Source organism: Zonotrichia leucophrys, chromosome 2 (assembly GCF_028769735.1).
Source record: "Zonotrichia leucophrys gambelii isolate GWCS_2022_RI chromosome 2, RI_Zleu_2.0, whole genome shotgun sequence".
Lineage (NCBI taxonomy): Eukaryota > Metazoa > Chordata > Aves > Passeriformes > Passerellidae > Zonotrichia > Zonotrichia leucophrys.
In genome coordinates, this window is record NC_088171.1 from 104,242,948 (window position 1) to 104,268,690 (window position 25,743).

At 45.6% G+C, this 25,743-nt stretch overlaps 1 protein-coding gene and 1 long non-coding RNA gene across 8 annotated transcripts; both read right to left on the minus strand.

The window, feature by feature from the left end:
- LOC135443269 (uncharacterized) lies at positions 1-3,824 on the minus strand. 2 transcript variants are annotated; one of them, XR_010438932.1, is made up of 4 exons: positions 3,625-3,824; positions 2,277-2,467; positions 1,694-1,885; positions 1-1,564 (listed from the first exon to the last, which is right to left on the minus strand). It is a non-coding gene; the product is annotated as an uncharacterized LOC135443269 (long non-coding RNA). The 2 variants fall into 2 exon arrangements; XR_010438931.1 differs by lacking the exon at positions 1,694-1,885 and having other exon boundaries at positions 23-1,564.
- Positions 3,825-8,217: 4,393 nt separating this feature from the next.
- On the minus strand, positions 8,218-19,612 carry TGIF1 (TGFB induced factor homeobox 1). 6 transcript variants are annotated; one of them, XM_064705920.1, is made up of 4 exons: positions 19,437-19,593; positions 18,393-18,492; positions 11,545-11,771; positions 8,218-10,248 (listed from the first exon to the last, which is right to left on the minus strand). In XM_064705920.1, the coding sequence occupies exons 1-4, from the start codon at positions 19,446-19,448 to the stop codon at positions 9,682-9,684; spliced, it is 906 nt and encodes a 301-aa protein (XP_064561990.1). In that variant the 5' UTR covers positions 19,449-19,593; the 3' UTR covers positions 8,218-9,681. The 6 variants fall into 6 exon arrangements, with proteins under 6 accessions (XP_064561990.1, XP_064561991.1, XP_064561996.1 ...); XM_064705921.1 differs by lacking the exon at positions 19,437-19,593 and adding an exon at positions 18,909-18,935; XM_064705926.1 differs by lacking the exon at positions 18,393-18,492 and having other exon boundaries at positions 19,437-19,612.
- Positions 19,613-25,743: the final 6,131 nt, after the last annotated feature.

Consider the following 25,743-nt stretch of genomic DNA (forward strand, 5'->3'; position numbering starts at 1 on the left):
CAAAGGACCTCTACTTTTATTTTTTATCAGGATCTGTTACCCTGAGCTGTGGTTACAATGTCAAGCACTCTTGTTTTGAATGTGGTGTTGCTGATGGATGTACTCCCACACTACAACCAACCTGCGTCTTTACAAGGCTTTTGACTATTCTTTTGCAAGTCTGGGAAAGAGGAAAATTCACATTTTACACAGAATAAAAGTCCTGCCAGGCCAGCAGATGGGAGCTGTCATGTCCCTGTTGTGTTGTTCTGCCTTGGTTTGGCTCTGGTGCAGGCTTATCTCCCCTCAAAGTTCCCAAATAAATTGTTTTGTGTCTTACCATCAGATTGACCCACCCCATGCAAACATCCCCAGCCTGCAAAAGTCGTGGGGATTTAGAGGCGAAACATGAACACAGCACTCACAGTGGTGGCTCGGAGAAGAATGCAGACGAAGGACCGAGCTTGCAGACTCTGCCTGTAAATGCCACCAGCACACGCAGGGGGAGATCTGAAAAAAGCTCACCGCCGCAGACTTGCACAACTGGAGGACGGTGAGCAGAGAGGGGCAGGAGCCGTGGGAACTGGCGGCGGGGTGACACAGGAGAGCGCGGGCACTGCCAAACTATTCAGCTGCCATCCAGAGACTGACAGCTGCGGCCAGAGCCATCTTCCCCCCTCCCTGCAAAACATTCCCTCTCCTAGGGATTTGCATAACCCCGCGTACATTTCCTGCAGTCCTTGGGCAACGAATAGAGTTGTGGTTCAACAATTTACAGGATCAAAGGCAGAGTATGATCCTATCGCTGGAACAGTTAAGTTTTTACATGTGGGCTTTTTAGATATCATTTCTCAAAGATCAAACTCCAGTGTATTCCAGGGAAGTAGGTTTAGGCAAACCACAGAGCTGGGGAGCAAGCAGGATCGCCTTTTTTTTTTTCTTCCTTATGCATAATCAAAGGTTTTATTAGAGTTTTCTAAAAACCCATAGCTTTCATTCTGTACCCAGCCAGTGCTGACTGGCCACAGTTTGAGATCCCCAAGGTGGATCTGCTGGGCTGCCTTACAGCAGGGGATTTCCTAGGGCAGGAAGCCCGTCCTGCAGGGAGGGAGGCTCAGCCAGCTCTTACTCCAATGGCAGACAGGGCTGAGGGTTTTACAAGCGCCTTGCGTGCGATTTCCCTGCTCTCTGTCCAGGCCCCTGGCAGCTGGAGAGGAAGCAGCACGTAATGAGCCCCAGGTGGAGGCAGCAGCTCCAGCTCTGCAATGGCAGCACCCCACTCCCCAAAACAAGGGAGCCACTGGCACCGGGAAGGCATCTGGGGCAGACCACTTCAGCCCAGGCTGGAAAGCAAATGCAGATGAGGGCTGGGGTAAGGCAAGGACTAAAGACAAATCTTCAAGGAAATAGAGGATGTGAAGTCAAACTCCCCCTGAGCTCAACAAGCCTCACAGCGCCTGGGTCATGCCACCGATGAGTCACTTCTGCCAGATAGGGAGAGTCTGGCCAGCACACGCATCAGCTGGTCCATGCAGCCCTCCTTGCTCTTCCGACCCCGTGGAAGGAAACCTGGGCTTCTGCATCACTGCATTTCAAAAGGAAAGGAAATTAAATTTTTCACAGCGGAAATACCTGTTGCTTATCAGTGTAAATACGAGAGAAACGACACAGTCCCCCACACCTCCTTTCATGCCTCCTGCTTATTTAAACTCACACTGCCACATCAGAGGAAGGTCAGAGAGTGGTGCTGGCTGTGGGCACAATACCCAGCTGGGCTCACACGCTGCCCTCCCCAAGACCACCAGCACCCCAGGATCACATGCAGCTGAAGGAATCAGGCATTGCAGGAGCGAGTGCGAACTCTCCCACGGGGAGACCTGTATGTCTGCATTCCCACCACCTCCTCCTAGGGTTCAAAGAGATGGTAAGGGATGTCACTCTCCCTTCAGAGGCTGACTGGGACATTCCTCTTTGCCCCAGGTGTCATGGATGCAGTAGCAGGGGTCAAGGTAGGTTTGGTAGGGGAAGGGAGGTGGAGGGACTGACCGTTTTACAACAGACAGATTTGCAGATGCTTTGCAGATGCAAATCTATACACTAAACCGAGACAGTTACAGAAGGTTTTTTCCACATATCACCAGCTAAGGAAGAAAAACTTTTGAGGAGGCCTTTGGAGAAAGCTGGCAGCACATCACTGGAAATACCTTGGCTGAATGCAAGCCAGCTGAATTTAACATGAAGAATGAGTTACAGAAGCAACTGCCTAAGCAGTGTTTAATACAATAACCTGAACTAACCTTTTCCTTCAGGTTGGCAGAGGAATGTCTGCTTCACACCTCACCAGGAGAAGGTTCATGGCAGCAGAGCCAGGACTCTGAAAGCACGCTGAAACCAGCAACGCCACTGACTCAAAACTAAAAATAATCCCTCCATTTTTTAAAATGTTCAATGGATTTTATAATTAATTGCTTCTTTCCTTGCCATACCCCTGTCACAACACAGAAAACAGAAGTTAGAAAAAAGCTGAGCTATCTACACAGGGAAAATGTGCTTTCCTTCATGAACAGAAGTTGATCTGTTTGCATCAGAGCAAGATTTGCTGCTGTGGTTAGTGAAGTGGAGTAACAGAAATCAGATGCCTTTCAAAACAGTACAAAACTAGTCAAAATATCTCTAACCTAGTTAAATGGACTATGCATGATATGTAAGCACTCTCAAGTAAAACAGAGAAAGAAATGATAGAGGGAGAGTTCAAACAAGGAATGAGACTAGAAGTGCAAAAGAAAACAAAATAAAACACTGGACACAAGGTCAAGCAATCAGAACTTTGCAGGCTAGAAAAGGAAGTGAAATTACAGGCTCTGGCAAAACAGCTGAATGCTTACTCAGGACAATTACAAAACTGTTGAGATCCTTACCATTATGTGTCTTCTATCCAGAACAATTTCCAAGACAAGCTATATGAATTCATAAAAGCAAGCTTGGGAACATCACATTCTTCTCACATCCATCAAATTACTTAATTTTTTATATAAATTCCAGGGCCAATACATATATGGTATCCTTACTAGAATATATATGGGATATAGATATATATATATATATACACACACCCAAAATTGCATCTCTGTAAAATCTATAAGCTGATGGCAAATTATGATCAAGACTATCTTCTCCATCAACAGCTTCTACAGGAAAGGCTTCTAAAGGCCAAAGGCCCCCAGCTAAGCACTAAAATTTATATGCCAACCAACAAAAAAATAACCAGTTTTGCTCCTGCAGAAGAGCCAGACTAGAGAGGAAAAGTTGAGCTAGGGAAGAACACTTGGTTTATGCTGAAACTAGATAGGACACATCAGTTAAAAACCCAAATGGTTTATCCCTTATGGAAGCCACTCAGGCCCTAACTGGTTTTGGAGAGGAAGCAGAAACAAGTATGGAGTGTGTGACACATGATTTCCCACAGAGCTATCAGGCTGTAGGGCCTGATTGCCAACTTGTGAAATGTCACTGATGGAGGAGCTCCAGGTCACTATTTCCCCAGCAGTGTGGCAACTCCACAGAGATGGAAAGACTCAGAGAAGCCAGGCAAACATTGATATATCTATTGCAAAACCCACAGCTCTGGGACTGACCCACTCTCACCGTGCTCAGGTCAATCCTCTTCATTGTCAGCTAAAGCATGTGATGAAAGGCACACAACAAAAACCATGTGCAGGGTTTGTATATGCCTAGACAAGGGTTCTTCACTCCGAGAGGGTCATGTTGTTACACACCTAGAGAAAGGGCTCAGTGCCCAGGGCAGGCACTGCCTAGGCTGCAATTAGGGAAACAGCCACAGCCCTGGTCTGTGGTCTCAGGGAAGCTATCCAAGAATAAACAGGGTTAGATGGTTGTCAGCTGCACTCATTCAACTCACAATCTGCCACCTGTGCTCCCCCTCCTCCCCCCAGTTAAGTCACTAATTCAAAGTACTCCTACCTCTGTGCATTTTTACGGGTTTATTACACATTGTGTAAGCAGCTGAAAGATCAACACCTTGTTTGTCAGTAGAAACACATGGAATTTGGCAGAAACCCTGCTATCCAGTGGAACACAGATTAGCTGGGAGGCAGATGTGACTTATTCATGGCTCCATCAGCTTCAGGGACTGTGATTCATGTTGCACAATGAAGCAGCTCTGCAGAGCTACAAAGGGCTGTGAAGTCAACCTGTTGGTGAAAGCTACCTTGTTCTGCAAATGTGTGTAGCAGGACTTGAGATTCCTGCCAGCTGCAGTCCCAGACCTGACACCTCAGCTTCAGAAAGAAAAAAGAGTTTGTGAAGGCAAGTAAAGCCAGTTTCAAAGGGAAAGGTGAGCAAAATGGCTTTGAGCTGCCAGCAGGAGTGTGTGCAAAATATAGATGGAGAAAGCAGCCTGAGTTTTTACTTTGCAGCATAGCTAGCACCAGTTTACATGATTTTCTGTGTGTGCAGAACTCCAGGCACTCATTGTCGTGACAGGGACTGGAACAGACACTGAACCGCATACAGCACACATGGGTACAATTATCATGTCTGGAACTGCAACAGCTCTAAGTGACATTTTGCTAGAGTGAGTGGCTAATCTAATCTCTTCTCCTTCAGTCTGAAGGCTGGAACTCATGGGAGAAGAGCCTGCTGAACCAGCGAAACAGGATAGAGATGTAACAACTCTGGCGGTTGGTGAACAGGAGACTTTAAACAAGTAATGTCCTGAAAAGTGAACATGAGCTGTATTTGTGCCAGTAATCCCTACTGGGAAAAAGCCAGGCGGGAAGTTAACAATCGCAAAATGCCAAATAGAGAAAGAAAAAAAAAAAAAAAGCTAAACTAAATAAAGTACTCCAAGGGTTACCAAAAACCCATGCATAAGTGATTGAAGAAAAATGGCAAATGAAAACAGACTTTGACAGACAGGACACAGTTAACTGCAAGTGGCCTAAATACCATAGGTGTAAAAGTGACACTGAGCAGGGTCACGGTGCACCTGGCCTGCCAGCTGCACTGTACCTTCTGTGGGCTGGGCTTTCCACTGCAGCCTTACCTCATCTCCAAGGGGAAAACTGATTCCCCACCACACACCCTCTCTGCCTGCTTGCTGCTTACTTTTTCCTGCTTCCCCTTTTCCACTGAAGTTATCACACGCCCCCCCACTCTGCCCGGGCCACAGGATCCTGCTGCTATCCAAGCCAGCATGGCCCAAGCAAGTTGGCCCAGCTTCCAGCCCTGCTTGCCCCATTACCACTCTGCAGCCGCAGGATCCTGCTGCTATCCAAGCCAGCATGGCCCAAGCAAGTTAGCCCACCTTCCAGCTCTGCTCACCCCATTCCCACTGTGCCTGGGTAGGACAGCAGGATCCTAATGCTATCCGAGCCAGCATGGCCCGGCAGGGCAGAGCCGTGCAAATTCTGCTCAGCTTCCAGCCCTGCTCGTCCCATTCCCGCTCTGCCGGGGCCTCAGGATCCTGTTATCCAAACCAGCATGGCCTGGGAGGGCACATGGGTGCAAGTTAGCCCAGCTTCCAGCCCTGCTTGCCCAATTCCTGCTCTGCCGGGGCCACAGGATCCTGCTGCTATCCAAGCCAGTATGGCCTGGAGTAAGTTAGTCCAGCTTCCAGCTCTGCTCGCCCCAGTCCCACTCTGCCCAGGCCTCAGGATCCTGTTATCTGAGCCAGCATGGCCCAGGAGGGCACTGCCATGCAAGTTAGCCCAGCTTCCAGGCCCACTCGCCCCATTCCCACTCTGCTCGGGCCTTAGGATCCCGTTATCTGAACCAGCACGGCCTGGCAGGCACAGCCATGCCAAGTTGGCCCAGCTTCCAGCTCTGCTCACCCCATTCCCGCTCTGCCCAGGCAGGGCAGCAGGATGCTGCTGCTATTCGAGTCAGCATGGCCCGAGCAAGTTATCCCAGCTTCCAGCTCTGCTCGCCCCAGTCCTGCTCTGCCCAGGCCGCAGGATCCTGCTACTATCCAAGCCAGCATCACCCAGGAGGGCACAGCCATGCAAGTTCTGCTCAGCTTCCAGCCCTGCTTGCCCCATTCCTGCTCTGCCCGGGCAGGGCGGCAGGATGCTGCCGCTATCTGAGCCAGCATGGCCCAGGAGGGCACAGCCATGCAGGTTAGCCCAGCTTCCAGGCCTGCTCGCCCCAGTGCACTCCATTCCCTCCCCCACAGCACGAGGCCAGCTGCTGCAGCTCCAACGGTTTTACGGCCCTGCAGGCTGACCTCATGGCACAGGCTGGGAGGGAGACATGTGGGACACCACAAACCACCCCCCGCGACAGGCAGCGAGACACCACCCCTCCCTCCCTCCCTGCGCACAGGCAGCAGCGACGCCAGGGTCAAGATTCCCTCCCTATTGTAATTATTTTTGCTTTGCGCAGAGATTTATCACATGCAGCTGCCACAACTTGTTTACAAGACACAAAAGCCATGAAAACAAGGTTGACGAAGTCTGCGTGTGAGCTGTTTTCCCTGGCAGGAATTTGTCATACCTCTTAGCTCGCTGACACCCTGGCTGGCCACACAGGCTCCAGTAACACACGGCAATGCCTTCCCTTCAGCTTCAGAGTAGCCAAAGTGTGTGTTTTCAGCCAGAGGCTGGGTTTGGACAAAACTGCTTTGCATTTAGGTTTATCACTGCTGCAAGAACAGCAAAACCACCCATGTTGTCTCATTGCTTCTTTTTATTTTCTCTTCTGTGGTAAAGTAAGTTTCACAAATAACTTTTTGTTTGCTCTACCAGGGATCTGTGGCCAGCACCTGAAGTCTTTGATTTGTTACTTGGACTCCTGCTCAGTTCAGGATCCTAGCTCCACCCAATGCCCTACATATACCTACCTACCTGTGATAACTTTAGATAGCTACTTCAAGTTTATGCTCAGAAACAATAGGTTTAGGTAAACTTCAATAGCCAGCACCAAAACTATCAGTACTAGATTACAGGAGAGCAGAAACTCCCTTTTGATACATTTTAGTGGGCACTCAATGAGTCATTTTCTTCTCCTAAGTTAGATAACACCTCAGGCTAGGGAAAAGCTTTTACACGGTGTGGTGTCAGGTGCTACTCAGCCACAGCCATCTGACTTATGACTACAGCCAAACTTCTAGGTGTAACCTTAACACAAGCCATAATTTAAGTATATAACTAGCCTCAATCAAAATTGGTCACCAGTGAAGTTCGCAGGGTAAGTCAGCAAAATGGAAATGCAGTGCTCATCACATGAGCAGGACTTTGGTGGTCATTTACACTAAAACCACTTTGTATAACAGTAAATGATAATAGCAGAGAGACCATAGACTTTTACTTTCAATGAAAACTGTTAACCTGAATGGCAACAGCTTTCTTCCTCATTCTATTTTCATTTTCAGTACTGCAGCTGCTATAGTGAAATTACAGAACTGGTCAGCTCAACCAGTAAAGTTTTCTTCTTTTTAAACTTGCTGGCATTTTTCATTTTAAAGGGCAAAGTAATGAAGAGTGAAGATCTCTGAAGATGCCCTTTAATGATCTGAGTGCCCCACAGCACACTAACATACTGCTTTAAAAAAAAAAAAAAAAGGAAAATGTCGAGCAATTCAAATAAGCAATGCAAACATATTTGTGAGGGTGTTTTTCTTTCATTTGTGAAGCATGGGTGTAAGGAGTGAATAAAGTTCCTTCCTGCAAGAACAGGAAAGGACAAGGCATCTTCCAAATCTTTATCAAAGATGACACTCCACTTTGGGTGTGTGGCACCCCTTAAGATAAATCACCCATTCCACAAAACCATGTCTATTAATCAACTTCTCCCTCAACACGAACCTCACAGTGACAAAAAAGTACACTTCCATTTTACAATTAGTCATTTAAAAACCCAACCAAACAATACATACATAGGTATCCCAGGAAAAACAGCTCAGAAGTATCAAGTACAGTGTGTCCAGAGAGACACTACACCAGGCTCTTCTGTACCCACCTGCAATGCCTTGAAGACAGAGTATACAGCCATCTCTATTTTCAAAATTATTTTCCAGCTTTATTTCCAATTTTTTTAAAAATAATTCTATATTCATACAGTATATTAGGATGACTGTGATACCAAAGCAGTCATAAGTAAACCAGTGTTTACTGTTTGCCATTTTGATTTTAAACATTAAGGTTCAAGAAAGGCACAAGTTCAGAAGAATTCCAAAGAGCACTCCAGAGAACAAACAGAATATATCTGACACTAGAAAATTATAAAGGCCACAGCAAAACAGTATAGCAGTCAGAATATTGTAGTCTTCTTTCTACTCATAATGATATCCTTAAATTCACCAACTCTCCTACTCCTCAAAGCCCTCCCCCAGCCTCCCAAACAGACAACTGGTTTGTTTTTAAAGATTAGCCAGAACCAATTTTTTTACCCTGGAGATCTCTTATTTCATTGTTGTTGGAAGGAGAAGGGTGGGGGCGACTGACATTCAAGTAAGTTGAAATGTGAGTTTCAAGTCTTCACCATTTTCAGTAATAAGTCATTTTGATAGCAAAGTCCTTTTCTGAAACGTAACTTAGATTCTGTGGACAAAAATACACCCCAATACAACAGGGATCTCTTCTAAATCTTAGCCAACCACCTGTTAAAGTACCTCACAAAGACCTGGCTCCCAGAACTCAAATTTCAATGCAATACAGCCTACTTCATTTCAGTCTACTAGAATTACTGAGTAAAAACCTTCTCATTGCTAGTCCAAGTAAGGTTAGAAGCCCTTGCCCTCCCCTATCAAAATTTGTCACCAGTCATGTCTAGGAGCTGCATCACAAAGATCTGCAAAGAACACTTGTACTTGTCCCAGCCCCTCTTCTGGCCTCTTCCTTTTATCTTCAGATCTTCCCCATGGGCCATCACATTTCCCAGCCCTAAAGCATTTCAAGGAGCCAAGAGCTGGAACTCTTAGAGGGGCCTAAGGTTTCCCTCTGAAATTTAGTCAGAATTGCCTACATAGCTCCCTTTGGCCTCTTAAAAAATTTCAACATAGCAGAACACAATCAGGTACTTCTGGCCCACTTTTCAGCATTCTTTTAAACAACAACTGCTAGTCTGGTTTATGGCCCTCTGAACCAAACAAAATCAGTATGAGCTCAAAAATATTTCTCACTTCCATTTGTTTCAAGGGTAATTCCTGTTTTCTGCAAAGCTTGTATTCAACAAAATACTCTGTATGCATCACTTTTAAAGAAAATACTTTATTATATTATGGGAAAAAAGCATGATCATCCAAAGTTTGTATTGTTAAAAAAAATTGAAAATTTTGACAGCGTGTCGGTATATTCCGTTCCACATGGGAATGATAAGAAGACTCTATATCATTACTAGATATTGCACAGTCTGAAAGAAACAAAACAAATCACATGATCTTGGGAAACATCTCACATTATGAAAAATCTACAAAGAAAACATTAAAAAAAATCCCAACGAAACACACAATCCTTTCTTTCTACAGTAGCTTTAAGTTCGTAATTCTTGGAATGACCGTATTCCACTGAAGACCATCTCAGTGACAGGAAGCTTCATTTCAGCAATCCCCTTGTGCAAATAAGATTAATAAAAAAAATAATAATAACGCAGTGAAGTCTTTTGATATCGTGTGGGTGGCAATAACCACACAGCTGTTAGATCCCTGCCTGGTAAAACAAAACGGGGAAAGAGAAGGAAGGGGATTTAGGCCATAAGTTTTGCCTGCAACTCCATCTCTGCCGCCCTTTTGAGTGCAACATCCACCAGAAGCTGAAATCCACTAAAATCCTGGTTAAGGTCTGGTGGTGTTGGAGGAGGAGTGTTGAAGAGCCCACTCTGTGTGTTTGCACCAGGTCCCAGTTTGGATGCGTCCTCGTGGCACGAGAGGGGGCTATCTGTGAAGCCGCCAGCCGGGGGCTGCTGCAGGTCCGTGGTCTGGCCTACATCAGCTGGCTGGCAAAAGTGGAAAGGGGCATCTTTCAACGCAGTCACAGTCGTGTGGCAAATCACCGATGGCCGAGCCAGGACTGATCCCGGGGAAGCCGGCTTGGAAGAGGACACAGTTTTGCCGAGCGGCGCAGCAGCGGGAAGGAAGGCAGTCTCATCCAGCAGGGGAATGTAGTTCTTTGTGCTGATGGCAGACTCCACCAGGCCGCCCTCGGGGAGCTTGGTCCCTCGCCGTGAGATAGTGAACTGATTTGGGTCTTTGCCATCCTTCCTCAGCATGTCAGGTAACAGCCTGCGGCGTGCATTGATAAACCAGTTGCAGACCTGGGAATATAATGACATCTTAATTTCTACCTTCATTCATTCCCAACTACGTGCCACTAGAGCGGACAGTTAGATTAATGAATCCCTCCAAGCAGTTTCCTTCACTGCACAACAAAATAGAGACCTACTGACAAGTTCTGGCATGCCTGGCAAAGGCCCTTCCCTTGTCCCGGTGCTACCAACTCCCTGCTCCTGTTACAGAAAGCCCCGGGACATCTGAAGTCCAAACTAGGGGTTTAGCTTTTAACTCTGTGCACACACATTAACCTATTGGCTATTGTTCCCTAGCTTAGGTTAATTAACAACAGGAAAACCTTTTCTCTCTGAAGAGAGCCACTCCTCCCACAAATAGTTACTGATTTTCCTTGTTCAACTGACTGTGTCGACAGACATAACATGAATTACCTCACTTAAGTTTGTCCTTGTTTAAATATCAACCAGTTTCCTGGGCAATACAAGATAGTTTATAGTTTAACGTCTTTTTTCTCTTTACTACATAAAGGAAGTCTTCTTTATAATGTTGCATTAAGAAAATTTTAATCTATGGCCAATTATGAACTTGGCACTAATGAATTAATATGGAAAATTTAAGTCCAGGACTCAACAGGAGTGCTCTCTATTTAGCAGCTCCCAAAACCAAACCCTGGTTTATCCAAGTTCTTATACAGCCACTTTCCCACAACATGGGATGCAGCAATGGGCAAAAGCTATTCGACCCAAGGACCTCACAGATGCCAGTGGCATCCCAGGATGAGAATCCAAAATAAACATACAAATGCCTCGTCCACACCTGCACTAACACCCCTGAGTAGCTCGATCCCATATAGGTTGTTCCACTGATTTTAACGGCAGTGATCATACACATAATTATATATGTCCATGTTCTACTGGAATGAGCCTCAAGTTGCCATTTTAGAAGTGAAGAGTTATATGCTAAGCTGCACATCTATCATCATAAAACCTCTGTTGACAAATAAATACCTTCTTCTCGCAATAAATTACCTTGTACAGACACTTTATGTCTTTTGGGGCACAATTCTGCAAAAAATCAGCATGCATGCTGCTCCTATTCATGACTGTCTGTTCTCCCACAAAAATAATTTTATTCCCAATAAACAAAGATCATCGTAACACATAATCAGTCTCTATCTCTCCTTATGAGTGCCATCAGCAGGAGAGTAGCAATAAAAAAGGAAATCTCACATGCACTGTAAACATTTGTATCCGTGACTAGAACACAGGTGAATTAAAACAGAAAACAGCTCCTTTAGAAGGGAGAACTACTTTTTTAAATACCTGTAGTGTGGAAAGGTGTGTTTGTCGGGATAACAGCGCTTTTTCTTGCTCTGAAGGATAAGCATTGTATCGGTGCTCATAGAGCCAGTCCCGAAGAATCTGCACAGACTCCTTGGGCAGGTTGCCACGTCTCCGTCGCTTGCCTGAGCCAGCAGATGAGGAAAGATCCAGTGGGACATCCATAGTGTCATCATCCTCCGTTTCACTGCCTGATATTGCAACTACACCTGCAATTGTAAGAAAAGAACAATCAGCCTCCTAAATCCGTTAACTGCTTGGCTCCAGCACTGTGTGGCACAGACATTTTATATCACATTTATATATCACATGTATTTACTGTTACAGCCCCTTGCACGGGAGATTCGTCCTGCAGTGTTAACTTGTCATGCTGTAGCTCTTCTGTCAGCTGAACAAAAAAGTAGCACCAATGATCCCTTCCTAAAGGAATTCTTCTCTGCAAACCTGCATTTTCTTGTTCCCCTGGCAACCTTTTATCTGCTGAACGTTATCAGATAGCTTCTATCTAATGAGAATATTGTCCAAGTTTGCTGGCTGTGGTATGCATCCAGCACTTTTTTTCAAGGATAACTAACCAGTGGCTGAGCAAAAGGTCAACAAGGAAGAACTTAAAACACCCCAACTCAAGCAATAGGTTATTTAATTATTTCTTAACATCCTGATGCTTGTCTCTTGGGAGGGATAGGTTGTAGATTTTACAAATGAATAATTACATCTATTCAGAAAAATTAATGGAAGAAGAAAAAAAGAAAGGGAAGAATTGTTTTTCTCACCACCTGTAAGATTTTCGCTAATGAAGGAAAAAAGTGCAGAAGAAGGCAAGAGCCAGGTGCCTAAGAGCTCATCAGGAAATGCACTCTCATTTAATTGTATTCTCTATCAAAGAACCATGATCATTTAGATGTACCAGCTTTTATCCTGACTATTTTTTCAACTTTGTGGTTTTCATCTCATATTTTTATCCCTGGAAACGTGTGTTCTGTGCTATGCTTACTATAAGGGCTCCAAACTTGCCAGTTAACTGCATACCTTCCCCCTCCAACACAAAGGAAGGAACAGATTTCACAATCTGACTATCCCTTTATATATGAACACCACACTACTAGTAACATGAAGCTATGGAATGTAAAGCAAACAAACGAGCAAGTATTCAGTTAGGAAGGCTACAATTCTACTCCTCTGGTAGGATGCAAGAGTCACTAGTTCCATAAAACACAAAGAAAACCACGCTTTAAACTCACCAGAAATTTTAGGAATCTTACAAACTATATATGAGTCCAAATAAGATACTACCCACATTCAATTAGTACAAATAAATACTCATTTCAAGTGAACTCACACTGCCGTTCAGAAGCAGCTTCAGAAACTCTAGAAGGAAAACAAGCCCTCAATCTTTTTGTCTTTTGAATTTAGACTGGGGAGTTGATGGGCGGAAAGTAAGAAATTTGCTCACTTGTAACGCCAAAACAAAAAAATCTTAATAGTAAAGCCAACTAGATGTCAAAAGTAAAATTTTATGTGGAAAATCACCCATAATTAAAAAATCCTATTCAAGGAAATAAAGTAAGACCTAAACAACAAGAAGTGAACCTGTGAAAACATTAAACTATATAAAACTATGTTATATCCATAAGTAAAGGCACTTACAGAAGTGAGAAACAAGAAGGAAGTAATGCCCTTTAAAAAAACCAACCAGCCAGCCACCAAATCCCCCACTACCACTCAAAGAAAGACAGAAGGTATGTATGAGCAAGTTTTCCTTAATACTTGGCAGGAGTGTAGGGAGAGAAACAGAGAAGGACCTTTCCTCACACTTCCAAACTTCAGCCAAAGCTGACACAGTAAATTATCTTTCCTTCTCCTATTTATGAATAGCTCCAACATCCTTAAATTTAGTTTAAGTTGTCCAATTTGAAATGCACAGTTTTGATACACAAGCATTCCCAACAGGATGATCAATCCACAATCTGTCTGGCAGAGTTACTTCAGTAACTTACTTGGTATTGTTTTCATTCTCCCAACTGTTGATTTATGTAACTGACAAACACCAAACTGACACACCAAATTTTTCATCTGATGATTAGCTACATAAATTATCTGGTCATGGAATAGGAACAATAGGACAATATTTAAATAACCAACACAAGATAAAACTCCAGATTATGTAAACAGTTTCTTAATTTGTGCAGAAAGTATGTCAAAAGTTTGTTTTACAATGATTCCAAGCAAACCACTTTGTCATAGCTTCATGGAAAGTGCTGTCATGCTTGCAACCTGACCTAAGAACATGCCTTGCACCATGGGCTCCTGGAGCCATGAGGAACACTTCTGGGAACAAAGATCCTGCAGAGAGAACAGGACAGCTCTGCAAAGCAGCTCAGCCCTTTTAAATTGAATTTAAAAACTAGCTCAAACTAGCCCATGCTACTCAGACAATGTTTTGAAGTGCGCTGTTCTTGTTTGTCAGGAACCAGAACTGTCGCAGCACTTCACAGGGCTGGGTTTTTTGTTTGTTTTTAAATATAATGGGCAGTAAGGCAAGACCTTGGAAAAGAGGGAGAGGCAAACAGGGCTGGAAACAAGAGGCAAGGAGAAACTACTATGAAAAAGTTAGATGTCTAATGGTCTGCAAGCAGTATATACATGGCATTACAAAAAGTACTCCAGGTACACACCACTCAATCTGAAGTGATCTTTCTTGGCTCTACCAGACAACTAAAGACTCCATGGACATCTCTCCGAATTTCAGAAAACTGATTTAACAGCAAAACCTCTCCTAGAACTGTTGTTTTTCCTTTAGCTGAGAAAAAAAGAAGTGATAAGATACTGTGTGCAAGCCAGCAGCTTAAAAACGTTTCTCCTTTTCCAAATAAGATCTCTTGCTAAAGTAAAAGTTGTCATCTGACTAACCGTAACCTACCTAGCAAGAAATGAGTCACCAGCGGAGCCAGCCCTTTGACCTGCTGGCTGAGTGTGTCATATTAAGTGACACAGTAAGTTAGTGACACAAAGCAGGTTTTGGTTAAGCAGGAAACCCAGCGTAGTACGGACTTCTGCTCATTTAAATGAGCTCATTTAAATAGCTGATCAGCCCTCTGAACTCGTGGCAGATCTCTCAGGCGCAGGACAGAGCTAGCAGCAACAGGAAGTCATGGCTAGAAATCTCGCACTACCCCAGCTGATATTTTTTACTAGAGCAGGAGCCACATTGTGGCTGTCAAGGCTCTGTTTTCATTAAAGCATTCCTGCTGATTACAACCCAGCTTTGTTTTTCCGTCTTGTTAGTAATCAGCCTATTCGCTGCTGGTTTCCTGTTTTAACAGGGCCCAGCTGAAAAGGGTCCTGGCCACGCTCCATGACTGGACCATTGGCTTACTGTTATTTACACCCAGAATAAAGGCCTGTGGACACGATGAGTAGCCCCAGCTGACCTACTAATTTATTTTGTATTAAAAGCAGGCTAGGGCCAGGCTATTTTATGTCTCCTCCTAAATACATTTAATCCAAACAAAAAAACCTGTTTTTATAGAACTAAAATTAAAGCAGCACAAGTTCATTTGCAGAGAGGTTTGAGAAACAACACAAAATCCCATTCCTTCACTTCCTCACCGCCACTTAAAAGAGTAGTCTATGCTCTTAATGATCTAAGGACTACATGATCAGCATCCCTTCTTTATAAATTACTTTATCCTCCTGGCTTCCCAGCTGAAGTCATATGCATGATTGAATGCACTGTTGCATTGTATCACAGCCCAAAGACTTCACAGGTCCTCCCCGTTAATCAGCTCAGGGAAGATTACACCCAGGATCTGGAGTCTGGGCTCAACACCCAAACGTTAGTTAACAGCTCGAAACAACTTGAGTAAAAGTACAGTGATGACTAAAGCTGATTTCAAAACAAACCACTGCCACTTAAAAAGGTATGCTGAAATACTTTGAGGGGGAGGACAAAGTATTTAGAGAGGCTGAGACAAATGAAATGGAAGTTAAGCAAACGAAAAATTTAGGCTATGAGGGAAAAAAAAAAAGGCACCACAAAAAAACAACTATCCCATTGTGTCGAGGAAGAGCTTCACAGAGGAAGTGGCAGAAGCCAATTGTTATTCAAAAGAGGACAAAGTATACCACAAGGAACAATCTCTGCCCTCCAGAGAGGGGATGGACAAAAATCACCTTAAAGAAAACCTCCCACCCCTCAGGGCTGTCTGAATTTCTTCAGCAGTGAGATTTTTTTTATGAGCGCTGATAAACAGAACCAGTTCCTATCCAAGCCCCCGATCCTGTTGTAACCAAGTTCAGTAAGATTCTTCACATGTATAAACTTGAGCACATGCCTGTGCCTTTTCGAGACTGTGCTCTAAATCAGCTCATTAACAAGGCAACTAGGTTCCGTGTGACTGCTACCACGTTATTATTTGTAAATTAAACTATCCATTAAAAAGCCCTGAGGTTTAAATCCACAGTCTTCTAGTTTAAAAAAAAAAACCAGAAAAACAATAAAAAAACACCCCTCAACAAAACTAGCCATCAAGAAAAACACAGCATGACACACTTAAAAATTTTAAACTCAACACACATACCAAAAAACCCAACTAAAATGCAATGCAAATTTAAAAATCAACAACAAAAACACATTACTTTAAAATTATTCATAAGTAGCAAAAAAACCCTGCAAGGATACAGAAGGGAATTTCCACAGTAAAAGAAAAAAAAAAACACCACCTCTTTCCTCTGAATGAGTTTCATAATTGAGGAACCAGCCTATTTGTTTTCCTCTGTACTTTACAGTTTGCACTCTATTACTTGTAAAGCAACTAGACTTGGCTGTACTATACTTTTTTCTTCTAAACGGGATTTTTCTAGGAGTGCAAGTAAGAAATCTGTAACAAAGTCACTCTTTGAAACTTCTTGAATGAGCTTCCAATGCCAGGAGGTCACAAATAAGTACAAGCCCAACCTTTATTAAAACAAAGGCACCCTAGTCCTAACATCTTTTTAAAAGTTTCCGCCTTTGTCTCCTCACCTTTTAATTTGTGCCACGCAAACCCCAGGCCCATGGCCCCTCTCAAAAGTTCTCCCTCCCGCCTGTCACCTTTCATTGTTTCCATTGTTTCAGCCCAGGATTTGCAATCCTCAAAGCAGAGCTTACACACACACACACACACTCTTACACACAAAGCCCTACACATGCATACCTAGAAACTACGTCAGCGTTTTCCACACGCATTTATTTCGGGGGTGGCAAGAACAACAGTTGAAAGTGCAGGGAGTTTGGTATTTCACCAACCAGCAGCTGCCCTCGGGGAGAGAAGTCTGAACAATGGAAGCAACAGCAGACAGGAAACCAGCTCACCACTGCTGTGCAAATAGGCAGCATAGGAATGTCCTAAAAATAACTGGGCTAAATTAATTCAGCGAAACTATAAAAGAGGGGGGGGGGAAACAAACCACAAACTGCTTCCAACAGGGTGAAGAATCGCGACCTACCTAAGAAACATTTAAAAGCCAGCGCTGCCGCTGTCTCTGGGCGCAGGGGGCTGAGCTGGGATCAAGCCCCGCTCCGCTCCCGCGGGACGCTGCGCTCCTCAGCACCACCCTGAGCCTGTAGCTCTTTAAACTTCGCCTTTGTGGCTCAGCTCCCTTTGTGTGCGCTCCTCGTAGCCGAGCGGCACGTCCAAAAAAAAACTTCTGACGAGGACTACAAACCATATTAGTACACATCATGTCTGCAGCAGCCCAATGATTTCACGAACTACATATGCATTAATTGCTCCAAGGGTACTAACAATGAGAGGCTGCTTTACTACGGAGCCGCAGGAATGCATAGTAGGGGGAAAAAACAGCACAACTCTGGAGTACTGAACATGCGCACTGCTCCCCTCCTAACCCTCCACTTCGGAGCATTTAATGGTCTTTGAATGCAAAACACCCTTCAGCCACACCGCCGACTGGCAAATCGCAACTGAACAGACACTGCTTTACTAGGAACTTCTTCCCAGCCAAGCGCAGGAGCGCTGGATCCGAAAGCACGTCTTTGTGGCCAGGCGCTAATTTAAGGGCACTTAAAGCACCACGAGTGCGATGAGTAACGATCCTCTAACTGTAAAGTTTGTCGCTTTGGAAGCGGACACAAAGAAAACTCAAACAGCCTTATGGTTATGGGGGGGGGGGGGGGGGGGGAAGTCTTCCTCCTTTTAACCCTGCGTCAAAACTTTTGTACTTTGTGTTTCGTCCCCCTGTTTTAAGGGATAAAAGGGATAGAAAAGGCTTCAACTTTCAGCAAAACAAAGCGGTCGAGGGCGCGGAGGGGTCTGAAGCCCTGCCGCCGATGCTCCCCCCCCGCACGCCTCAAGCCCCACGCTGCCGTCCCCGCGAACAAAGAGTTGCCGGACGGCCCCGCTTCCCTCGCCCCAAGTTGGGAAAAGCACCCGCACCCTCGTCCCCTTCGCGAGGACAGTGGGGCTCGGTGCGGAAAAGCGTTCAAAAGTGTTTTACGGGAGGGCAGGGGGAAGAAACTCCACGGAGGGGGAGAGAACAAAAGTTGGCGGAGGACACGAGGCGAACGGCTGGACATGTTTTTGACAGGGAGCCAGCGGCGCAGAGAGGCGGCCGCCTCCAAACAACAGCCCCGCATGTTTTGTCTGGGAGCGGAGCATCCACTGCAATCTTCCACGGGATACAGGCCAGGGGGCGTGGGGGGGACACGGGGGACAAAAGGCCGAGAAGGCAAAGGGACTCCGGCTGGCTTAGCGACAGCCCCCCCTTCCCCTTTCCACCCCGGCTAGGGGCGCGGGGCACCCCGCTTTGTCCCGGCACCCCGTCACAACTACCTTTTTTACTTTTCATCTTGATCGCGAGGACCGAGCCGATCGCCGGACACCCCACGCACCGACCCAAGTTTCTCTCCCTTCGCCGGACGCTGCTTTCCCCCTTTAAGCTCAGCGAGGAGGAGAAGGTCGATGAAGAAAGCAGAAACACCGCCGCGGAGCCAGGCGCCCGGTCACCGGCCGCGCTGCTGTCAGCGGGAGCCGCAGGGCTCTGCCTCCCCCGGGGGCTTTCTAGTGCGGCCGGGGTGGGCTTCCCTCCCCCCTTCCCTTTGTTCCCTTCTGCTGGCGATTGGCCCCGGCCTGTTAAAGTGAGGAAAGGCACGGGAGAGAAAGGTACACAGCGCCCGCCCTCCCCCACCTCCCCGCAGTGAGTACGGGAGAGTAACCGTGCGCTGCACTGGCACTCGCGGCGGCGGCTGCCTCCTCCTCCTCCTCTCTGCTCCCTCCCCTCCTGTCTGACAGAGCCTCAACACCCGGGAGGGGAGGGACCGGCCGGAACGGGGGGGTGTCCGCCTGTACCCGCTCGCTCATGCACACACAACAGCAGCGGCGGGGGGAGCTCTCCGTGCCTCCCGCTCCCTCGCCTTTCTTCCAAGCAGACGTTTGATCATTAAACTGGAAGGAGGAGAAGGAAGAGGCGGGGGTGGGGGGGAGATTTTGACAGCTGCCCTTGACTAGCCTCCTCCTGTTGCTGCCGGACGAACCACCCACTCCTTCGCGTGAATAGAGGAGAAGAAAGGAGAGTGCGTACGGCAGGAGAAGGAAAGGAGCCCTCCAAAGACCCGCGCCCCCCTCCCGACCGCCGAACGGCCCGGTCGGCGGGGGCTGCTCCCCCCGATCCCCTGCGGTGCCGAAGGAGCCCCGCCTGGCCGGCGCTGGCCACACATACCCCCACCCACCCCCGCGGGGAAGGCGAGCCCCATTTCTGCGGTTATTTTTACATCAGTTCGTAAAAGGTTGTTTTTCTCCCCCTCGACTCCCCCCCTCCCCAGCCCGGTAGGTTTTGCTGCGGCACATGATCGCAGCTGTAAAAGAGAGAAGTCTCACAGCTTGACTCATCGCTGTCGGGCGAGCACGCTCTGCAGCAGCAACAGTTTCTTTTCCTCCGGGATGGGAAACGTGACACCCGCCAGCAGCTCCTCGCTCCGGCTTCCCTGGCGAAGGGGAGAGCTCTCCCCGGGCACAGGCGGCCTTGGCGGCGGGTCCTGGCTCTCCCCTCGCCGCCCCCCTGACAAAACCAGGTGCAAAAAAATAAACAGAAATCAAAACTGCTCAACGCCCAGCCGCGGTCTGAAGTGTCACCACGGGCGAAGGTTGTGGCGTGGAAAGGGAAAGAAGCCGCCTGGCCGCGGAGCGGGCGTGCACTTATTCCACGGGAGCGTGTCCGTGTCACTCCCGCACCGGCACGTGCGGGGCTGTTCCCGGCCGGGCGGGCGCGGGGGGTGAGCAGCAGGCCCCTGGAACGGCTGATGAAATAATGGATTCCTAAGGCAGAGCGGGGATCATTCCCTCCCCACCACCCTGCACCCCCCGGCGGCGCGCCAGTCCGCGCGAATCCGCATTCAGTGCACAAGGGAAGCAACAGCGTTTTAGCAGCGAGCCCTCCCCAAGTACCTTGTAACTATTTTTACGTGGCGTAATTACAGCGGGAGATAAAACAGCTGTTGTATGGCGAACGGGGGCTGTGTGAGGGGGGAGGGCAGCTGGTGAGTCACGTCACTTAGCCGAGGACTCGGTGTCGGCGGCTCTGCGGGGCCGGAGGTTCGCTCCGGCATGGGGTGACCCTTGTGCCGGCGGCTGCTGGGCGGCGTGTCCGGCTGTAGGTCAGCGAGGCGCGGCGCACTGACTGACTGACACACTGACTGACTGACTGACTGACGGCGCCGCGCCAGGCGGGAGCTTGTGCGGCGCGGTCCGAGGTCCCGCCGGCGGCAGCGCGATCCGGGCCATTGCCCGCCGACCGAGCGCCCTCCGCCCGCCCTTCCCGCCGCCATCCCGCCGTGTCGCCCCCGGCGGTGCCCAGGGGGTGCCCGTGCCACTCGGTGCCAGCCCGGCAGGACGAGGCTCGCTCGGGGCCGGTGTTGTCACCCGAGCCGTGCCCCCGAGGGACTGACTGGTGGCTCAGGGGCGGGGGCTGTGCGCGCACGCCGCCGTATGGCTTTATTTTGGCTTTTGCTGTTTTGTTTTTGTTGTGGAAAAGCCCTGCTTCCCAGCTGTGAGGGCTGGCTCTTCGAACTGCTTGTTCCGAGCGTCCGGGCAATGGTCATGCCAAAAAAGCAATTATGGGAAGTTAACAAAAGACACGTCCAGGAGTCGAAGAGATTTCCCTTTCTCCGTGCCGCCAGAGCCGCCTCACGCCTGTTCATTGTCCTTGGGACCGCAGACAAATCTGTAGAATCTGCGAAACTAGCTCTTTCCTTATTTTTTTCTTTTTTTTTCTTTTTCTTATAGGTCTGTTTAAATTGGTTAGTTTTGTTTTGTTTTTCTTCTTTGCCAAGGTCATTTCTATAAGGAGAGAAAATAAAAAGTTTTACTTTCATGCTGAACTCAAGTTACTTTCTTTTTCCTTTTCAAAAACTTTAGAAGCAGCCTTTCTAGGAAAAGATAAATTTCGATTTTGTGTGGCAGCTCTTTAGCTAGTAGGAGAAGGCCATGGACCAGTGGGTATTCATTCCTAGCTCCTGTGGTATAAAATGCATGGAAAGGCATTGTTTTAAAACAAGTTCCTCCATGCATGCGAGTATGGAGGGCTGTACCCATCGCTGGGACCCATGGGAAAGAATGAAATGGGTTTGTGGAGTTCACGTTGCATTTGTTGCCCGGTGCAGTATCTCAGGTTTGTCCACAAATTTTGGCTGCCTTTCCCACTTAAAGACTCCTGATACGGTGGTAGTGGGTTAAAGTTTGCAAAAAAGTAATGCAGCGGAAGAAAACCCCCACAGCTCTCTCTGCCGGTAAAACTTCAACACACCTGAAATGAGGTTGTATCTAAAAGGAGGGCAGGTGATTTGCCTGAGCTCAAATCTATTGCATTAATCAACTTAGTTCTGTAGCAAATAACCTGTTGGCCTATAAGATGATATTAGTATTGACTACTGCTTGCAAGCAGAAGTAGAAAGTATGCAAGGCAATACGTAACTTTCTGCAGTTTTTATTTTTCCTTCAGGTGTTCGTGAGGTTGTGCATTTAGTTACTTAATCTGCTGGAGCTGCATCAGCACTGTGAGTTGTATCTCACAAGCAGCTCAAACTGCTTCACGCTGCGCAGCCTTGGCATCTGTGCAGCTCCTTGGGTAGGTAGTGCTGTACACGTGCATCAAGATACGTCTGTGCCAACAGGTTGGAACAGCTTGGTTCAGTCAGAGCAAGTTCAGCTCTGTCTGGACCCATCTCCACAGACATGCTGTGTTTGTAAAACTGGATTCTAAAATGGGAGAGGAATTAAACTGGAGGGGCTGGATTTTTAATTACTCCATGATTGTCCAGCGTCATAGGTTTATCAGTTTTCAGTGGTGGTGTGCACATGCTTCTGTGCCGTCACATTGCTGCGTGCAAAGTACCTCGCACAACTCCTTGTATGTTTCTTGCTTTGCAAGTGCTTTGCTTTGAGATGCTGGGACTATGTTTGCCTAACTGCTGAAGTCTCCAAGGCGATGTTTCGGGCATAGAAACTATTAAAGGAAGTACCCTGGGAAATCAGGACCTAGGCAAATCAGGCTTGTGGACATTTGTTATCTTGGTCTTTTTATTCCAGTTTCCCATTTATTAACCAGATAGCATTTTACCCCCTCCCCCCCACAAGGTTGTTATGAAAATAAATCCATTGACACTTAGATGCCATTGAAGTATTTGTGATAAAATTTATGAAATTGTAGTCAGAACAGAAGTAAATAGCACAAATTTAAGCTGGTCATGTCTGTGGAAGTAAGAGTAAAGCAATGTAACAGGTGAACAAATCTGTCCATAGAAAAACAGGAATCACTACTGTAGGTCACAGCTAACCTTCACCTTTTCTAGCCCATGACATTGAGTAGTTTCAGTGTGTCAGAGGACAGCAGAGGCTGCACCAGGCAGATGTGAGATAATATCTCCCCAAAAATGTCCTATCCAAATATTTAATAGTTCAGTACAAGTACTGGAGGAATAGTTTAATAGAACTTCAGGGTTTATTACTGACCTAGCTGTATAGTCTTTACACTGGTATAGAAGTTTAATATCTTCATAGCACTAAAATTCTGTAATGGCATTTGAGTGGCAGAGCATGTTGAGTTGTGAATTACATAAAAATGCATTGCTTTTTTTTTTCCTTACTTATTTCATTTAATAGCCTCTTGTGCTTTGAGGAAAAAAAAAAGCACAAAAATTCTTGTTTTGGTACCATTCATTATTTTATATCTTTCCACATAACTGTCTTTTGACAGAAAATTTCTCACTCTTTTCATATGAGAATCACTCCCAACTTTTGCTTATTGCCCATTTTCTCCCAAGTGTATTTCATCCCACAGTGTTTGGTTTTTTTTCAGTAAAGGCTACTTATGCTGCTTGCAGTATTTCAAACAAGGTTATGACTCCAATTAGAATATATATGTATTTGATATTACTTACTTTCTGATTTATTCTTGTATGTAATCCAGCATGTTAGGCTTTATCTTTGGCCGCTGCTACATACTGAGCATGGGGCTTTGGAGGTTGTATAGCTTGTATGAAGTTTCTCTTCTGCATGATTTCATATTCGAATCAACGCTGAATCTTTTGTCATTGCATTGTTCACTCATGTGACAGAAGTCACACTGAACATATTCACAAATCTCCCTTTCCCCAAATACATTTTTGATATCTGCAGACTCCATCACTGTTCTTTACCTGTCTCTGTGTCTCCCTTTCTCACTGGTCAGAGTTATTATACTAAAAAACACTGAGCTGAGTAGAGGATGCAGAAGTACCTTGCTGTCAACCTTTTGTCACAATAAAAAAAAAAAAAAAAGAATTTAATCTTAGTTTTGATTCACTTACTCCAACCAGATATTCATCCATGGTACTTTTTTGCCTTTTTTCCCCAGCAGTATCTTAGTTTCTCCAGTAGCATGGAACCCTGTCAAAAACCATTCTGAAATCTGAATAAATTACATCAAACAGCTGTGCTCTCACAACTGGAGCTCACTTTGCTACCTTTGTGCAAGAGCAGAAAGGGTAAATCTAAGTCATGAAGACAATTCTAAGATTTCAGAACTTCTGCATAATAGACTCAGCAACCTGAACACACTTTTCACTTGTTTTCTGTGTGCATTCTTGTGGTTATCAAACAAGTGCAAAAACCTCAGGAATTCTTTACATAAAATCATACTGATTCCTGACTGCTGCAGCATCATGTTTGCAAGCTTCTGGTTCTCTGCAAGGACTCCAGGCTGGACTCAAGGTAAGGGGTGGTACTTGGGATTCCTGACGAGGATCAGCTGCTGGAGTGATCGGTGCTTGCCCCTGGGGTTTTCAGACATTTTCTGGCCAAGAGGAGCAATGGCTGCTCTGGCAGGATGTAGTGCTGTCTCTCTCTGGGGCCTCCTTCAGCTATTCCCTGTGCCAGCCCTTTGCTCCCTCATCTGCACATGGTCCTCCCTGATGTCTGTGTTTGGTGCCTAAGCATATGGAAATAGAATATTCTTCTTACTGTAGAGACAACTTAAGTATATTCAGTGGTGTTAGTTGTGATTATAAGACAGTGCAGAAACTTCTTAAGTGGTGTAATCACTTCCATTCTGAGACTAAAATCTGTGTAGCTTCCTCTGGGGAGTGGTTTGTGAAACCTGCATTAATGTAAATGCAGTTTTGTTTCCACAGTTTGAAGACATACCCCTGTGTAAAATTAAAGATTAAAAAAAAATAGTGAATTGTAGATTTAATCTTGCTTGGGGTTAGAGTCTTCCCTTTCAGGTTTTAACTTAAAAGCACAGGAACAGACCTCATGTATTCCTTTCAGTGATGCAGAAATTACAATTTCTGTCTACCACAGGCATCTCATGACTGTTTTGTCCTCTTCTCTAAGAGGGGGTGCTCTGGCTCTGTTTTCTTTTGTAGTACATGACTGAGTATAACAAGATCAGCATGACAAATGGCATGATTGTTGACAGTCTCAGCTTAGCTCAAGAACTTGGGGCATGAGAGGAAACAGATCTCTCTTTCCTGAAATTCGACACCCTGGATGCAATTTATGCAATCGGATTTTGCTTATCTGTAAGAAGTCAAGCAGGTCAATCAGGTATGGCTGACTAAAAAAAAAGTGTTTTTAAGGTTTTTTGTTTTGTTTCAATTGTGGGATTCCTGATCTGCTTTTACCACAGACTGGTGGTGCATACTGAAGGAGGACAAGGCAGGAGGTTTACTGCAAGACACCCAAAACAAGAGTGACCTTGCTTAGCTGACTTAGACAGTCTAGTATTTAGTTGGACAATCTGCACTTAGGGCTGCGCATCAGCAAGCTATGTCTAACTGTACAAAAATCACTGTATAAAGCAACAAAAACAAAGCCTAAGAGTTATCTGCACTTGGCAGCTGTTTTTATTTTTCAGGGTAGAATATTAATTTTGAATGAAATAATTCTTTTAAAAGAATAATAGCTATATCTGAGCACTTATGTTTAGTGTAGTCTACTCTAAAGGAAATAACATTGTGGCTAGCCAAATATTTGCATGGTTGAGTCTACATTTGAAGTTTGTTTTGTTTTTTAAGAAGTGTATTTCAGGAACATTGTCTCTGAAGTTATTCCTGTCCTTACAAGACAAGGTTAAATTTGACTTCCGGAAGGACAAAAAAATGTAATGGTAGTGAATGAAATATGCACAAAATATTACCTGGTAGAAGAATAAATTACATCACTACTTTAGAGGAAAAACCTAACTTGGAATATTTGTTATGCCTGTGAACCAAGGAAGAAATAGTATCACATCTTAATACTTACGGAAATAGCAACTTTTTGCTGAAGACACACAGTCACCTTTTCCTGTCACTAGGGTGAAAGGCTTATGTAGGAAATACGAGTGCCTTCTGGCACTGCAGAATTTCTGTACCTTTTTAGCAGAATATAAATGTGAGTGTTATTTATGAGGTATAATGGTACAGAAAAAACTGTTTAGATATATAACTTCATGTTCAACAAAGATTGAAAAGGATACAGACTAATTAGAAACCAGTAGAATTTTATGACAGGCCACTGCTAAGCACTGTGTACTGAATTTAGAGAAGCTGCCACTGCTGTCTGTGCTGTACCTGCTCTGAATATATTCTGAGAGCTTTGTTTTCAAAGCTGTCTGATTTGTACGTCTGAAGGTTTTGCATCCGCTTGATTGTTTTTGCTGCTGTTA